At 46.6% G+C, this 19,131-nt stretch overlaps 2 protein-coding genes across 4 annotated transcripts in view; one reads left to right on the plus strand and one right to left on the minus strand.

Moving 5' to 3' along the window:
- The window catches only part of LOC133356795 (uncharacterized), a 492,315-nt gene that overhangs the window by 122,423 nt on the left and 350,761 nt on the right, over positions 1 to 19,131 (minus strand). The window lies entirely within an intron of this gene.
- LOC133356660 (sushi, von Willebrand factor type A, EGF and pentraxin domain-containing protein 1-like) overlaps positions 1 to 19,131 on the plus strand; it is a 75,040-nt gene that overhangs the window by 27,344 nt on the left and 28,565 nt on the right. For 2 of the 3 annotated variants that reach the window (XM_061574292.1, XM_061574290.1), the window contains exons 6-13: positions 6,295 to 6,324; positions 7,282 to 7,332; positions 12,644 to 12,722; positions 14,049 to 14,125; positions 14,681 to 14,777; positions 15,415 to 15,491; positions 16,202 to 16,399; positions 18,150 to 18,243. In XM_061574292.1, coding sequence (XP_061430276.1) covers positions 6,295 to 6,324; positions 7,282 to 7,332; positions 12,644 to 12,722; positions 14,049 to 14,125; positions 14,681 to 14,777; positions 15,415 to 15,491; positions 16,202 to 16,399; positions 18,150 to 18,243 — 703 coding nt within the window. The remainder of the gene's footprint in view (positions 1 to 6,294; positions 6,325 to 7,281; positions 7,333 to 12,643; positions 12,723 to 14,048; positions 14,126 to 14,680; positions 14,778 to 15,414; positions 15,492 to 16,201; positions 16,400 to 18,149; positions 18,244 to 19,131) is intronic. The other variant, XM_061574291.1, reaches the window with a different exon arrangement.

Genomic DNA, 19,131 nt, shown 5'->3' on the forward strand with positions numbered 1-19,131 from the left:
CTCCACAAATCCCACATTAAGTCATCCCACACTTCTACCAGACTCCACAAATCCCACATTAAGTCATCCCACACTTCTACCAGACTCCTCAAATCCCACATAAGTCATCCACACTTCTACCAGACTCCACAAATCCCACGTGAAGTCATCCCACACTTCTACCAGACTCCTCAAATCCCACATTAAGTCATCCCACACTTCTACCAGACTCCACAAATCCCACATGAAGTCATCCCACACTTCTACCAAACTCCACAAATCCCACATTAAGTCATCCCACGCTTCTACCAGACTCCACAAATCCCACATTAAGTCATCCCCACATTCCTACCAGACTCCACAAATCCCACATTAAGTCATCCCCACGCTTCTACCAGACTCCACAAATCCCACATGAAGTCATCCCACACTTCTACCAGACTCCTCAAATCCCACATGAAGTCATCCCACACTTCACCCAGACTCCACAAATCCCACATGAAGTCATCCCACACTTTTACCAGACTCCACAAATCCCACGTGAAGTCGTCCCACACTTCTACCAAACTCCACAAATCCCACATGAAGTCATCCCACACTTCTACCAAACTCCACAAATCCCACATGAAGTCATCCCACACTTCTACCAGACTCCACAAATCCCGCATTAAGTCATCCCACACTTCTACCAGACTCCACAAATCCCACATGAAGTCATCCCCACACTTCTACCAGACTCCACAAATCCCACATCAAGTCATCCCACACTTCTACCAGACCCCACAAATCCCACATCAAGTCATCCCACACTTCTACCAGACTCCACAAATCCCACATAAGTCATCCCACACTTCTACCAGACCCACAAATCCCACATCAAGTCACCCACACTTCTACCAGACTCCACAAATCCCCACATTAAGTCATCCCACACTTCTACCAGACCCACAAATCCCACATCAAGTCATCCCACACTTCTACCAGACTCCACAAATCCCACATTAAGTCATCCCACACTTCTACCAGACTCCACAAATCCCACATTAAGTCATCCCACACTTCTACCAACTCCACAAATCCCACATTAAGTCATCCACACTTCTACAGACTCCACAAATCCCAAACTAAGTCATCCCACACTTCTACCAGACTCCACAAATCCCACATAAGTCATCCCACACTTCTACCAGACTCCACAAATCCCACATTAAGTCATCCCACACTTCTACCAAAGCACAAATCCACATGAAGTCATCCACACTTCTACCAGACTCCAAAATCCCACATTAAGTCATCCACACTTCTACCAGACTCCACAAATCCCACATAAGTCATCCCACACTTCTACCAAACTCCTCAAATCCCATAAGTCATCCCACACTTCTACCAGACTCACAAATCCCACATAAGTCATCCCACACTTCTACCAGACTCCACAAATCCCACATTAAGTCATCCCACACTTCTACCAGACTCCACAAATCCCACATAAGTCATCCCACACTTCTACCAACTCCACAAATCCCACATAAGTCATCCACACTTCTACCAGACTCCACAAATCCCACATAAGTCATCCCACACTTCTACCAGACCCCACAAATCCCACATCAAGTCATCCCACACTTCTACCAGACTCCACAAATCCCACATTAAGTCATCCCACACTTCTACCAGACTCCACAAATCCCACATAAGTCATCCCACACTTCTACCAGACTCCACAAATCCCACATAAGTCATCCCACACTTCTACCAGACTCCACAAATCCCACATAAGTCATCCCACACTTCTACCAGACTCCACAAATCCCACATTAAGTCATCCCACACTTCTACCAGACTCCACAAATCCCACATTAAGTCATCCCACACTTCTACCAGACTCCACAAATCCACATGAAGTCATCCCACACTTCTACCAGACTCCACAAATCCCACATTAAGTCATCCCACACTTCTACCAGACTCCACAAATCCCACATTAAGTCATCCCACACTTCTACCCAACTCCACAAATCCCACATTAAGTCATCCCACACTTCTACCAGACTCCACAAATCCCACTAAGTCATCCCACACTTCTACCAGACTCCACAAATCCACATAAGTCATCCCACACTTCTACCAGACTCCACAAATCCCACATAAGTCATCCCACACTTCTACCAGACTCCACAAATCCCACATAAGTCATCCCACACTTCTACCAGACTCCACAAATCCCACATAAGTCATCCCACACTTCTACCAGACTCCACAAATCCCACATGAAGTCATCCCACACTTCTACCAACTCCACAAATCCCACAAAGTCATCCCACACTTCTACCAGACTCCACAAATCCCACATAAGTCATCCCACACTTCTACCAGACTCCACAAATCCCACATTAAGTCATCCCACACTTCTACCAGACTCCACAAATCCCACATAAGTCATCCCACACTTCTACCAGACTCCACAAATCCCACATAAGTCATCCCACACTTCTACCAGACTCCTCAAATCCCACATAAGTCATCCCACACTTCTACCAACTCCACAAATCCCACATAAGTCATCCCACACTTCTACCAGACTCCACAAATCCCACATAAGTCATCCCACACTTCTACCAGACTCCCAAATCCCACATTAAGTCATCCCACACTTCTACCAGACTCCCAAATCCCACATAAGTCATCCCACACTTCTACCAGACTCCACAAATCCCACATTAAGTCATCCCACACTTCTACCAGACTCCACAAATCCCACATTAAGTCATCCCACACTTCTACCAAACTCCACAAATCCCACATTAAGTCATCCCACACTTCTACCAGACTCCACAAATCCCACATCAAGTCATCCCACACTTCTACCAGACTCCACAAATCCCACATTAAGTCATCCCACACTTCTACCAGACTCCACAAATCCCACATGAAGTCATCCCACACTTCTACCAGACTCCACAAATCCCACATAAGTCATCCCACACTTCTACCAGACTCCACAAATCCCACATTAAGTCATCCCACACTTCTACCAACTCCACAAATCCCACTAAGTCATCCCACACTTCTACCAGACTCCACAAATCCCACATTAAGTCATCCCACACTTCTACCAGACTCCACAAATCCCACATAAGTCATCCCACACTTCTACCAAACTCCACAAATCCCACATAAGTCATCCCACACTTCTACCAGACTCCACAAATCCCACATAAGTCATCCCACACTTCTACCAACTCCACAAATCCCACATAAGTCATCCCACATTCTACCAACTCCACAAATCCCACATAAGTCATCCCACACTTCTAACCAACTCCACAAATCCCACAGTAAGTCATCCCACACTTCTACCAAACTCCTCAAATCCCACATGAAGTCATCCCACACTTCTACCAGACTCCTCAAATCCCACATGAAGTCATCCCACACTTCTACCAGAATCCACAAATCCCACATGAAGTCATCCCACACTTCTACCAAACTCCACAAATCCTACATGAAGTCATCCCACACTTCTACCAGACTCCACAAATCCCACATGAAGTCATCCCACACTTCTACCAGACTCCACAAATCCCACTTGAAGTCATCCCACACTTCTACCAGACTCCACAAATCCCACATGAAGTCATCCCACACTTCTACCAGACTCCTCAAATCCCACATGAAGTCATCCCACACTTCTACCAAACTCCTCAAATCCCACATGAAGTCATCCCACACTTCTACCAGACTCCACAAATCCCACATGAAGTCATCCCACACTTCTACCAGACTCCTCAAATCCCACATGAAGTCATCCCACACTTCTACCAGACTCCACAAATCCCACATCAAGTCATCCCACACTTCTACCAGACTCCACAAATCCCACATCAAGTCATCCCACACTTCTACCAGACTCCACAAATCCCACATTAAGTCATCCCACACTTCTACCAGACTCCACAAATCCCACATTAAGTCATCCCACACTTCTACCAAACTCCACAAATCCCACATTAAGTCATCCCACACTTCTACCAGACTCCTCAAATCCCACATCAAGTCATCCCACACTTCTACCAGACTCCTCAAATCCCACATTAAGTCATCCCACACTTCTACCAGACTCCACAAATCCCACAATGAAGTCATCCCACTTCTACCAGACTCCACAAATCCCACATAAGTCATCCCACACTTCTACCAGACTCCACAAATCCCACATTAAGTCATCCCACACTTCTACCAACTCCACAAATCCCACATTAAGTCACCACACTTCTACCAGACTCCACAAATCCCACATTAAGTCATCCCACACTTCTACCAGACTCCACAAATCCCACATTAAGTCATCCACACTTCTACCAGACTCCATCAAATCCCACATTAAGTCATCCCACACTTCTACCAAACTCCACAAATCCCACATCAAGTCATCCCACACTTCTACCAAACTCCACAAATCCCACATAAAGTCATCCCACACTTCTAAACAAACTCCACAAATCCCACATGAAGTCATCCCACACTTCTACCAAACTCCTCAAATCCCACATGAAGTCATCCCACACTTCTACCAGACTCCTCAAATCCCACATGAAGTCCTCCCACACTTCTACCAGAACTCCTACAAATCCCACATGAAGTCATCCCACACTTCTACCAAACTCCACAAATCCCACATGAAGTCATCCCACACTTCTACCAGACTCCACAAATCCCACATGAAGTCATCCCACACTTCTACCAGACTCCACAAATCCCACATGAAGTCATCCCACACTTCTACCAGACTCCACAAATCCCACATGAAGTCATCCCACACTTCTACCAGACTCCATCAAATCCACATGAAGTCATCCCACCCTTTACCAACTCCTCAATCCCACATCAAGTCATCCCACACTTCTACCAAACTCCACAAATCCCACATTAAGTCATCCCACACTTCTACCAGACTCCACAAATCCCACATTAAGTCATCCCCACACTTCTACCAGACTCCTCAAATCCCACATGAAGTCATCCCACACTTCTACCAGACTCCTCAAATCCCACATCAAGTCATCCCACACTTCTACCAGACTCCTCAAATCCCACATCAAGTCATCCCACACTTCTACCAGACTCCTCAAATCCCACATCAAGTCATCCCCACACTTCTACCAGACTCCACAAATCCCACATTAAGTCATCCCACACTTCTACCAAACTCCACAAATCCCACATTAAGTCATCCCACACTTCTACCAGACTCCACAAATCCCACATCAAGTCATCCCACACTTCTACCAGACTCCTCAAATCCCACATCAAGTCATCCCACACTTCTACCAGACTCCACAAATCCCACATGAAGTCATCCCACACTTCTACCAGACTCCACAAATCCCACATTAAGTCATCCCCACACTTCTACCAAACTCCACAAATCCCACATTAAGTCATCCCACACTTCTACCAAACTCCTCAAATCCACATCAAGTCATCCCACACTTCTACCAAACTCCACAAATCCCACATGAAGTCATCCCACACTTCTACCAAACTCCACAAATCCCACATTAAGTCATCCCACACTTCTACCAAACTCCACAAATCCCACATGAAGTCATCCCACACTTCTACCAAACTCCACAAATCCCACATGAAGTCGTCCCACACTTCTACCAAACTCCACAAATCCCACATGAAGTCATCCCACACTTCTACCAAACTCCACAAATCCCACATGAAGTCATCCCACACTTCTACCAAACTCCACAAATCCCACATTAAGTCATCCCACACTTCTACCAAACTCCTCAAATCCCACATCAAGTCATCCCACACTTCTACCAAACTCCACAAATCCCACATGAAGTCATCCCACACTTCTACCAAACTCCACAAATCCCACATGAAGTCATCCCACACTTCTACCAAACTCCACAAATCCCACATGAAGTCGTCCCACACTTCTACCAGACCCCACAAATCCCACATCAAGTCGTCGCACACTTCTACCAAACTCCACAAATCCCACATGAAGTCATCCCACACTTCTACCAAACTCCACAAATCCCACATTAAGTCATCCCCTTAGACTCCTCAAATCCCACATGAAGTCATCCCACACTTCTACCAGACTCCTCAAATCCCACATTAAGTCATCCCCACACTTCTACCAGACTCCTCAAATCCCACATCAAGTCATCCCACACTTCTACCAGACTCCTCAAATCTCACATCACGTCATCCCACACTTACACCAAACTCCACAATTCCACCCGCCAGTTTTCTAACATAATCGTGTGTTTCTGGTGTTGTTGTTATCAGACTCCCAAGATGACTTCAATGCATCCTTGCGTGAGTTTACACGAGTATAACAAACCTTTGTCTTTAGTGATCGTACCGGTTGAATGCGCGACATGGAGAGAGACAAACACGGCAAATGATCAGTGAACGTTGAGCGGAAGATGTCTGGACTGTATGTTGGTAGCGATTGTGAGATATATTACCGAGTACGTTCCATTAACCAGCACACAGCAGAGCGTCGGAACGCCGTCGTCACTGGTAGACTGACATCTATGCCAAGGAAGGCAGATGCAGAAAATCGGCAAAGTGCTTTTTTTAAAATTAATTTATATTTTTTAATAGGAAAAAAAAATATTCAAAACCTCTATCATGTTTTTTTCAATAGCCGGTTAAACGTAATGTAACGCAACCGGTGGTTCGCCTACTATTTCAAGATTGGCCTTCAAAGGAATGTGGAATGTCCACCAACGGCTTAAGTCTACAGAAGCGTGTTGAAGCAAACGGTGGAGTGTTTGCTGAAACACGTTAATATTATGAATCCTTGATCGTTTCTGCGTGGATTAAATATCGGCAGTTCTATAGTTTTGACAGATTTTGTCGTACGTACTAACTGGATGGCCCCTTACTCCACGCGTGGGAGTGTGATGTCCTCTAATGTGTGCAACAGAGATCACTCCAACAAGGGGTCTCAGAGGTAGCTCTGTTATGTCCGGTTCCACGGGCCGTTCTCTGACACGAAGGGCTGCACTGCTGTGAGAGGTCGGAGTGTGAATAATTTGCCCTGACGCCGATACAACGATTAGAATTAGAGAAAAAATACTCGGCAAAGTCAACATACTTCACTCATATTACAGTCCTAAGGTTCTGAAAAGCTCATATTTGTCATTATGTAATTACTTAATATTTTAATGGTTAATTTCACGTGATAAAAAAAACCACGTGAAGCATCAACCAGCCCTTGTGAATCATCAAGTGAAGCAGCATTAATCTGTTTATGTTTTATTGCAGTACGCTACCTGGAGTGGCTCATAGGATTTGGAAAAAGGCGAAATTCTATCGGTAATTTTTTAAAATACATTATACATTTAATTCAGCAACTTATCTTAGAGCAACCTTTTTTTATTCTAAACGGCGCCAAATGAGTTTTTGTTGTTATTGTTGTTGTTACAATTGTAAAAATGCGGCATCGTATTTATACTGACATGTACAGTATCTGTTGTGTTCATGGTAATAATTTGCGACCTTTAAATTGTAGCTTTTTGTAGCCAATTGAAACAAAAAAAATCCATAATTACTTTTCGGTTAAACCACGTACGAGTTTTATACCAAATATCTTGTCGTCGCCATGTTTACACGTTCATTGTTATTTGTATGTGGACAGTGTATCGATCACATTTTGACCGATGCAAACTCCTCCTCCCTCCACCATCCTCCTCCTCCTTCCTCCACCTTCCACCATCCTCCACCTCTCTCCCCCATCCTCCCACCACCATCCTCCACCATCCTCCACCATCCTCCTCCTTCCCCCACCATCCTCCACCATCCTCCACCTCCCTCCACCATCCTCCTCCTCCCTCCACCATCTTCCACCTCCCTCCACCATCTTCCACCTCCCTCCACCATCCTCCTCCTCCCTCCACCATCCTCTTCCTCTCTCCACCATCCTCCAAACTCCCTCCACCATCCTCCACCATCCTCCTCTGTCCACCATCCCTCACCTCCCTCCACCATCCTCCTCCTTCCTCCACCATCCTCCACCATCCTCCTCTGTCCACCATCCTCCACCTCCCTCCACCATCCTCCTCCTCCCTCCACCATCTTCCACCTCCCTCCACCATCTTCCACCTCCCTCCACCATCCTCCTCCTCCCTCCACCATCCTCCTCCTCCCTCCACCATCCTCCTCCTCCCTCCACCATCCTCCTCCTCCCTCCACCATCCTCTTCCTCTCTCCACCATCCTCCAAACTCCCTCCACCATCTTCCACCTCCCTCCACCATCCTCCTCCTCTCTCCACCATCCTCCAAACTTCCTCCACCATCCTCCACCATCCTCCTCTGTCCACCATCCCTCACCTCCCTCCACCATCCTCCTCCTTCCTCCACCATCCTCCACCATCCTCCTCTGTCCACCATCCTCCTCCTTCCTCCACCATCCTCCTCCTCCTCCCTCCACCATCCTCCTCCTCTGTCCAACATCCTCCACCTTCATCCACCATCCTCCTCCCTCCACCATCCTCCTCCTCCTCCCTCCACCATCCTCCTCCTCTGTCCAACATCCTCCACCTTCATCCACCATCCTCCTCCCTCCACCATCCTCCTCCCACCACCATCCACCATCCTCCTCGTCCCTGCACCATCTTGCTCTTCCCTCCACCTCCTTCCTCCACCAAGAAGTGAGCAGACGATGTTTGTTGCACCACGTGGAAACATAGACAAGCGGTGTTTACACATCCCATCAGGCACACAGCCTTCTGGGAGTACAATTGACCAAGAAAAAACTCCACACACTCGTTTTGTTTGGTTCTCTTCGGTAAAGTCACATAGATAGAAAAATTGTGATAAAAAATTAAGTAAATAAAAATAAATAAAAACATTAATGTAGACTGTAGCCTGATTCTTAATCGTAGTGAGTGTACTGGCAGTCTATAATGTAGACTGTAGCCTGGTTATTAAGCTGAGTGAGTGCACTGTCAGTCTATGATGTAGACTGTAGCCTGGTTATTAAGCTGGGTGAGTGTACTGGCAGTCTATAGTGTAGACTGTAGCCTTGTTATTAAGCTGGGTGAGTGTACTGGCAGTCTATGGTGTAGACTGTAGCCTGGTTATTAAGCTGGGTGAGTGTACTGGCAGTCTATAATGTAGACTGTAGCCTGGTTATTAAGTTTGGTGAGTGTACTGGCAGTATATAATATAGACTGTAGCCTGGTTATTAAGCTGGGTGAGCGTACTGGAAGTCTATAATGTAGACTGTAGCCTGGTTATTAAGTTTGGTGAGTGTACTGGCAGTCTATAATGTAGACTGTAGCCTGGTTATTAAGCTGGGTGAGTGTACTGGCAGTCTACGATGTAGACTGTAGCCTGGTTATTAAGCTGGGTGAGCGTACTGGAAGTCTATAATGTAGACTTATTCTTGATTCTTTCGGTAATAAAAAATTAAATAAGAATAATTCAAAAATAAAATTTAAATAAAAAAATTAAGATAAAAATTTCAAACAAAAACCACGACGTGTCGATCACAACACAATGCGATCGTCTTCAGGAGGAAAGAGGGGGATGGTCACCTAAGGCCACGGTTTATAAAGGTTTAAAAAATGGCGTGGCACAAGAGTAAGAGCTCGTGCGGCACAACGAAGTGGGCGGGGCATATGTACCCTGGGGTCAGAGAGCACCAATGAGAAGCACGGAACGTGCCGTGCCCTGGGGTCAGAGAGCACCAATGAGAAGCACGGAACGTGCCGTGCCCTGGGGTCAGAGAGCACCAATGAGAAGCACGGAACGTGCCGTGCCCTGGGGTTAGAGAGCACCAATGAGAAGCACGGAACGTGCCGTGCCCTGGGGTTAGAGAGCACCAATGAGAAGCACGGAACGTGCCGTGCCCTGGGGTTAGAGAGCACCAATCAGAAGCACGGAACGTGCAGTGCCACAGCACGTCTCGGTGTCAGAACGAAGTGGGCGGGGCATATGGTAAGACAGCCATAAAACGACACAAATCAAGTCACGACTTGACCTGTTCTCCCTCGACAAGAAAACACAACTTAAGTCATGACCCAAAGTGGTTGATGACATCTTTACAATGATTGGTGACAGACTGTAAAGACTGTATAGACTGCAAGTCCTCGCTTAACGCGTTGCTGTGTTCACACGAGAACGCGCTGTTGCTGTAACGCGGTTCTTCCTTTTGGGAACGCTTTTTCGCACAACGCGGAACGCGCGCCGTTATAACGCCATTCATGAGCGGTCGATGACGAACTACTTTCTTGAGCTGCGCGGTGTAGTGATACAATGCGCGGGATGAAACAGTAACGCGGTGGCGTTCCCCCAGTTATGTTTCCCACCATCCCAACGTGCGTAGTAGTCGTCGTGGTGATACGTCGCATCTCGCCAAACTTTATCGAGACATTATTTACGGGGAAATTGTTTTCAAGCGAACGCGTTTTTCGCTTTACTCGGCACTTTTCAGCAACGCATCTACGGAAGAGCGCTCTAACGAGTCGGCGTTCTGTGGAGTCGCGCTGAGCGAGGTCTGCCTGTGTTCACAAACGTTTGACTTCATCATCGTGCTTGCTGCTGGTGGGACTGAATCGGATCTCTCGTTCCACTGTTAAACTTGGCAACTTAAAGTAGCAACAAAGACGAGCCCCTGTGTGCAAGTTTGGTCTTCCTGCGATGCAAGTTACAGACCTCTGTGCAATCACAATACCACCGATGTTGCTTCCCAGCGGGTAGAATTTCTCTGCTCTCACCTGACTAAAGGTTAAGGGTGGCCACCTTTCCCCACGTAGACCGAGGCACGGAAATATTTTTCAGTCGGCCTCGCTCGAATGATCAGAATTGTGCATTTAAGACTGCAATAAGGTTGAACACCAGATCTCGGGAGCAAATCCGTTTCTGACACGTGAACGCAGATGCCAATTCCCGGACTCTCCAGGTCAAATCTAAATAGTAGGTCAACCCAGCCGAAGGAACATACGCCGTACATTTAAGTAAATCCAAGAGCATGGCAGATTTGAGATTGTTTATCTTGTATTTCAGTTGGATATTTATTTTGAAATGAACGTGCTGAATCCACTTCCTGGCTCACCTTGAAAACACAAAATCATAATTTGCGTCACTGTGTGGAGAATATAAGTAACAAAATAAATAAGTGAACGATATGCCTCATATCTGTCACTCCAAATAAAAAATAAAAAAAGATTTTTTTTGTAAACATCGCATCAGTGCATATTTTCAGCAGCATTTGTTCAGCAACACTCCAGACCGGTTTTGAGATTCAGTGCCTCATCAGCAGAGTCAGGTTGGCTCGAACCCATATTGGTACATTTCCAGATGTTTACAGGCAAAGACCATCCCTGTTATCGTCTTGGTTCATTCCGTAAAGTCACGTAGAAGGGAAATAATAAAATAATAAAAATAAAACAATAAAATATAATTATCACGACGTTTCGGCCACAACGCAAGCAGCCGTCCTCAAGTGAAGACCAGGTCTGTCGGGGAGACAGCGTCTGAATGACGCTGCTTGCGTTGTGGCCGAAACGTCGTGAGAATTATTTTATTATGTTTTATTTTTATTATTTTATTATTTCCCTTCTACGTGACTTTACCGAAAAAAAACAAGAAGATGAATCCCTGCAGTCACGAAAGCTTTAAATCGAAACCCTCCCTGTTAGTTATGGGTTCTAGTTCGACACACATCTATCCGGACTAATTTTGGCGTACACTTAAACATCAGAGCATGTTTGTTTGCATGTTCACCACAATTACCGTGTGTGGTTAATGCAGACTTGATTCCTGGGAAAAAGGTTTATATTTGGTGTTTGGACATCTTAACACCTCTTTATTTTCTCTTAATTTTGGAGCTTTCGTGACTGCAGGAATTATTCTTTGGTTCTTTCGGTAAAGTCACGTATAAAGATAAAATAATACATTAAATAATAGCATACGACGTTTTGATTGCAACACAAGCAATCATCATCAGGTATAAATGAAATAGCAACGAAAAATCTAACCAGAAAACTATAGACAGACATATAAGCAGACAGATATCACCAAGATACATAGAGAGAGCAACCCAGGTACAGAGAGGGGTGATCGTCTCTGTGGGGTGGCCTTAAATAGACAGATGGGGGCGGAGGCAGAGAGAGGGAGGGGGTAGGGAAAACATTTACATGTCAATGAGTACGAAGAGACGCGTAGTAAAGTAAGAGAGAGGGAGAAAGAACACACTAAATTAAATAACCTAGAAAGGGTAAACCCCTATTATAATATTTTCATACGTATACACTGCTATTCATTCAGCCATAACGAGAAGGACAGGGTGGTTTGAAGTACAGACATGTGCTGCCTAGGGTTGCCATCTCGTCAGGTTTGAACCCGGGCAGTCTGGGAATTGGCATCTGTGCTCGGTCGATGGCAGGAATCCGTTTGTAGTGAGATCTGGTAGCGATATTGCTGTGTTGAACTTCATCATCACAGTGTATGTGGACAGCTTTGATAGACTTGGGCTTTGAGAAATATGCCTGTGTTTGGTCCACAGTGGACATGGTGACAGCCCTACATGTGTGTCCCCCCCCCCCCCCGTCCCATGCCTGTCTCGTGGTTTTCACACGAGGTGGACCTGCTAAGAAGCATCGCCTCCTGTTGTGTTTACAGACGTGAACTGTGGGATTCTGACCGTAGCCAATGCTGTTTGCACTCAAGATCGAGTGGCCAAATGCAGCTGCAATGACGGGTGAGTTGAATGTTGCTTCCTCTACCAGTTACATTTCTATAGGGCCTGAATATGGGAGGCCATTTTCTATTCTCAATCTCCTTGAAGGTGTCCTGCCATAACAGTCATCGGTTTATCCAGTATCTGACACGTGATATGGGCCAGCAGTGGAAAGACCATGGCTCATGATGTGGCCCAGTCTGTGTCCCTGGCAAGGATCCTTTTCGGCGGATAGCCCTGTGTCTCGCTGGGGTCACACGTATCAGGGTCGATAGAGTAGCCCCACTTACGGACGTTGACTTGTGACCTGCCCGACTTAAAGGAGATTCAGGCATACCTAGCTCATCGTATCCGGGACTCAACGCCATCTTATTTTTTTAAATCTCATTGCCCTTTGATTGCAACACCCTGTGTGCTTGAGTTAGTTTCACTTAGATAGATTCTGGCTTTTGTAAAGCCTACGGCCTTTTGTGGAAATGTATGAATGCAGGGCTGGATTCAGGTTCTTGTAGGCCCGAGGCACTTCTGTTTCGTAGGCCTTCAGTGATAACTTTCTCCAATTCCTACTGCTGCTGCCCCATGTTACTCCAGTCGCTGTCACTCCGCTTGTTTCACGCGGTACATCGTCCAGCCGCTGGACAGATGTCGTCACTGCTGATACCGTTCATTGTTAAGTCTGTGACCTCATTCGATGGGAGTGTGCTGTGTGTCGCAGATAAGCAGATTTTAATTGTTATTGGTGCACATTTTTTTGCAATGAAAAAATCTAAAAAAGTTCCCTTCTGGTGTTAATTTCTCTCACCTTATGAAAAAAAAAATATTGATATTGACACGACTCTGCCTCTTTGTATGTACACTGTGCCTATCCTTGCTATATAAATATTTTTATTCAATAAGATATCTTGTTTTTTTTAATCATACAAACAAAAATAAACGTGGTCAAAATTAGTTTTCGTAGCCCTTTAGTTTTTGTAGGCCATAAGCACAGGGCCTTCTGTGCCTATTGGATAATACGGCCCTTATAATGTATATATATAGACCTTCTTTCGCACCGTACATATCCAACCGTGCTAATCGGAGGTGCGAGAATGGCTGTTTGGAAACACGAGCAGCCAATGGGCCCGGGAGATTATTGAGGATTAACAAGTGCCCCGGACCACTTTTGAGGCAAGCGGCACGATTTGCCATGTACCAGTCGACTGCTCTCACACGCACTTCCGTCCCCGGAGGCTCCAAGTGTGGCCTCAACCTGTTTGCAGGTTCCCAATTGAAAGCAGGCAACGTAGATGCGTGATTGTGTGGCTCTGTTGTGATGGGCCACAAGTAACGGGATACTTCTTGCCAAAGATACGTGTTGGTCGGTTCGCCCAACGTCACCTGTCAAGCCAACGGGAGGTGGTCGGATAACCATCCGGAGTGTAAACGTAAGTGGCGCGCTGAAGGCCCCCAGTCTTCTTGCACTTTGTCTCTAAAGGTGCTTGAGTAACCCCCCCCCCCCCCCCACACACACATGACAAATGATGTTGCCCTCTCATTGAGGATCACAAATTAATTATTACTGCTGCTGCTGCTTTCGTGTCACGCAGCAATCTTGACATTTAATTGTTGTATCATTTTACTCTTTTTTGTTCACTTAATTTTTGTTCCATTTGTGAATATTTTGAATTGCCTTTACCTTACACACTGCCTGTCTTCACGAGACAACATAGCTACGGACGCTGCTGTAATGGCAGCGCTGACAACTGGTGGCTGTTTAAGTATGTGTTTACGGTTTGTTCTGTTATCCCAAAAAACAGACATTCGTGGTAGGTTGCCTTGCTTATCTTGTATGTCAATAGCTTTTGTTTTACATTGAACAATTTCACTATATTACTTCAGAGACCAATCATTGTGCCGTGCAATAGAATATCGCGTGTGCTTGCCACCGCGCTGAAGAGCTGTAAATTAGAAGGAAAATAATCTGTCCTTTGCATTTGCAGCGAGGGCGTGCAAAGAGCTGCCGCACGTGCACGGAGGCCAGAAGGAAGGCGATGGCGGCACAGTTGGGAATACCGTTCACTTCAAGTGCAACGAGGGGTAAGGCCCCGCGGAGTCTCGAACTTTGCAACTTCTGGCTGAAGTCACGAGCCGATGGCTCCGCCTGTGACCGGGCTCTGTCCGAGCCGCCCCCTGAGGAGCGCCTTGTAACCCCAGGTGCTGCCTCTGCCGCTTTGATGGCACCCGAGTTTTGTGGAGGATAAAGTTACCCATAATCCTGTCCCACTCCCGGAGGGTTTTGGGTCGGGTGAGCATACTCGTCCGTGTTCAAATCCTACCGGCAACGTCCATCGCTACTTATACTCATTCTTCACGTGTCCTTGGGGCACCGCCCTATGTTTAGTGTGTAACACCGATCGTTTTGCTGGCCATATGGTGCAAGACTCAAAATGTATAATCTCCTTCCGTTCCTCTCTCGAAGCCTCACCACCTCTTCTCCATCGCCCCCTCCACTCCATCCCGTCCCTCCCCTGTAGCCCTTCCATGACCCCCACGTGCCCTCTGTCACGGTCACTCATTCATCGACATTGTGCCCCTGTCATCTAAATCAATCGATTGCTGTTACCGCTTTTAAACTACGTCCAGCGCCTTGAGCTAAGGCGCTCTATCAATATAAAATGAGATGATGAGATTTTGAACGAACACCGTTACGTTGACACACTCCGTTGCATTGCAGTTTCAGACTGGAGGGCGAGAGCACGCTCACCTGCCTTGAGACTAAGGAGTGGTCGTCACCGCCTCCTGTGTGTGACCGTGAGTTACTCACTCTCTCTCTTGTCTCCTTTACAGGGTTTTCCTCACTTCGCATACATTTGTAATGTGAGGTTATGTCCGGGTCGTTGACGTATCACAACTCGTCACGATGATTGGCTCTGCCGGTCCTGGTCCATATCCAATGGGGGGAAGCCTAGGGGCATGGCCCTGACGTAATGGAAAGGTGACAGCTGTAAGTAGAGGATTGGTTCTGCTGGCTTTGGCCACAGCCAATGGGGAGACGAGTCAGGGGCGTGGTCCCGGGAGCTTACGAGGGAGCCTGGACCATTCCATGGAGGCTAACCAGGATTGGTGGAAACGTACCACGTGACCCGGGTATTAAATAGGGGTGGAGACGAACGACACGTGGTCAGAACGGGAACGAACAGAGGAAGGGGGCCACGCGGGAGCGGGGCTCCGGGTTGCCACGTGGCGGTGTGTCTCTCTATCTGTCCCTCTCACGCTGCCTGTCAGCAGCATGAAGGAAAGCTGTAATGCAAAGTTGAATAAAAGACGGATTCCAGAAGTCGCCTCAACGACCTTTATTACACATTGATTGGGCAAATTATCATGGGCTCGTTGTACAAATACGGGCCAGACTGTTGTTCTGAACGTTGAATGCTTCGTACATTTACAACTGTTATGGTTTTTAATTGTATTATCAGGAGCATGGAAATTTGAACCGTGATTACATTTATTCGTCCCTTCAGCTTTCTGCGGAAAACCACCTCCACAGCGTCACGCACAGCTTGCCGTAGCTTACGACCGCAGGGAACTCTACCGCGTGGATCAGTACGCCTACTTCTACTGCGACGAGTACTACAGGGCTCCCTCACCCGGCTTTTACCTGACCTGTAAGGAAGAGGGTGGCCGAACGACTTGGGACACGGACCACCGGCGGTGCAACCGTAAGTCAGTCAGCTGATGCATTAGCGAGGGTGGACATTTTCACAGATGTTGAATGCTGCAACCTTACAATAGGTGTGTTGACATAAACACATTCCTGCCGAGGGAGCTGGTAGGAACGTTGGGTTGCTCGGTCAATGGCCAGGGTCAACGGCGGCGTGGTGTATTCCACAAATATGCCCGACTGTGAGGGCGGGCACAAGCCGGCGTGAGTAGGTTAAACGTTGAGTTTTATAAGGGCACCACGGGGTGACCAGCCCCTCCCCACCCAGCCCCACCCCTCCCACCCCCCACCTAGCTCCACCCTCCCCACCCAGCCCCTCCCCATTCTCCCCACCCAGCCCCTCCCCACCCTCCCCTCCCCACCCAGCCTCTCACTGCACGACGGACGGACGGACACAATAATCCCCTGTGGGTTGGTGTAACCAGAGGTTACTACCAGTATATTTAGAGCTGTGTTGCACCATTTACCTTGGTCTGCAGCAAATTCTGGAATAACTATTGAACTTCACCCAGGTAAATAATGGACTCCATACTTTGACGTAAAGCTTTCGTGACTGCAGGAATTCATATTCTTGGGTCTTTCGGTAAAGTCACGTAGATAGGTTGAAAGAAAATAACAAAAAATAACAAACAAACAAAAACTACGACGTTTCGATCGCAACACAAGCAATCGTCATCAGGAGAAAAATTAGTGGGAAAGCTGCTGAGGCAGGATGTTTTAAAGGTTTGAAATGGGTGTAGCCCATGGGTCAAACTAGCCACACGAGTAGGCCAACATTTTCGGGTGAGTAGTTTACATAATTTAAGATATGCAATATAGTAATTAAATATACTGAAATTAACCATTAATGTCGATACATTCATCACCAGAGGAATCGATTACAGTCCTGGATGGAGCACCTGAAACGCATGAATCACAGCATTATACCACTCTACATCTCGGTGGCGAGATGTTAACAACCTCGCCTGATATACAAGAGGTCGTGGGTTCGATCACATGTTTCTTTCCCCGTGGTCGCGTGTATTTTTCTCCAGGGTCCTCCGGTTTTCCCTCCACGTTTAGAAACGTGCGTTTAGAGTATTTGGCTGCTTTACATTTACACACGATAAGCCACTTCGTTGAGCTATCATTTTTGGCAGCCAGGTCGCTTCTGAAAAACAGCCACACAGCTCAGTGGGGCCTTACCTGGGAAAAATAAAAGAATAGATTTTAGTTTATCACCAAGTCCTTGCAGCAAAGAAACAACTGTACTGTATTTATCTTCTTGGTTCTTTCGGTAAAGTCACGTAAAAGGGAAATAATAATAGAACCAAGAAGATGAATCCCTGCAGTCACGAAAGCTTTAGATCTAAATTTGTACTGTATTTATGCTTATATATGGGCCATAATTGACGAGAAAGGCTCCATTCCATGCCACCACTTTAAATATAGGTGCATCGTATTTGCAGTGTTTCATATACGTTGCTGTGCTGCATTTGAAGGCATCAACAAAGTAACGTGTGGAAGAGTCGCATATCCAGCTCACCTTTATGCGTGCCGCAGCTCAGCGGAGAAGAGTCACCGTAACTCTCTCCGACCTCAATGAGCCCCCCGAAGTGCCATCACATCGCACGACTGCATCGCGCCTCCGATTAGCACGGTTGGCTACGTACGGTGCGAAAGACGCTCAGCATGCACACATCGCATTGAGTGCACGTGAGTGCGTCAAGAACCCGGTAGCATCCACGCTTCTCTCGTTCTGTTCACAGGTGAGGAATGCGTACGCCCTGATCAGATTCCCAACGGGAAGTGGGAGGGGAACGTCACCATTGGCAGCAGCATCACCTACTCGTGCGACGAGCAGTGAGTGGAACTGCTTTGAATTCGCAGTGCGCGAAGCATTGCTTTGCAAAATATTCAGCCAGTCGTGCAGCGAAACTCCCTTTTTCCGGATTCGTAGGGGTTTCTACATGGGCGGTTTCTCGTGACCTTGTTCGTTTATTCAAATTTGACGCATTCTATCTGAGCTATAACCCGCAGATGAGTATGGATGAATAGAATTGCATTTACACCATTGGAACCTCATTTGCCAGTAAAAAATATGATAATTCTTTTTTTACCCTTCTATCTGGCAACAAAACTGACACCTTTTTTACAAGGAGTCATGTTTGCATAGACCACAATACCTGTAGTCATAATGCAAACAAAAAACATAACTCTGATAATGTATGCACTGTCCTTGAAGTTGATTGGTCCACACCCGAGACAGCTTTCCTTAGAGCCTAGTCTCACATGGGTTGGACCAGATGACGCCAAAAGGCACACAACTCATTAGAGTATGAGAGCTCGGGGTAAGCATTTACACCACTGGAACCTCATTTGCCAGTAAAAAAAATTATAATTGGTTGTGCGCCTTTTGGCGTCATCTGGTCCAACCCATGTGAGACTAGGCTCTAAGGAAAGCTGTCTCGGGTGTGGACCAATCAACTTCAAGGACAGTGCATACATTATCAGAGTTGTGTTTTTTGTTTGCATTATGACTACAAGTATTGTGGTCTATGCAAACATGACTCCTTGTAAAAAAGGTGTCAGTTTTGTTGCCAGATAGAAGGATAAAAAACCAATTATCAGAATTGCACTTGCTTTACAATTTTTGGGAGACCAACCCCAGTTAAATATTGAAACAACGTGAAGAACGCGCTGGCACTTCCGTGACACCGCCCCGTTCGCAGGAAGATGTCGGTGCCGCTT

The sequence above is a fragment of the Lethenteron reissneri genome, chromosome 55 (genome assembly GCF_015708825.2).
Source record: "Lethenteron reissneri isolate LAM-NWPU_2019-01 chromosome 55, ASM1570882v1, whole genome shotgun sequence".
NCBI lineage: Eukaryota > Metazoa > Chordata > Hyperoartia > Petromyzontiformes > Petromyzontidae > Lethenteron > Lethenteron reissneri.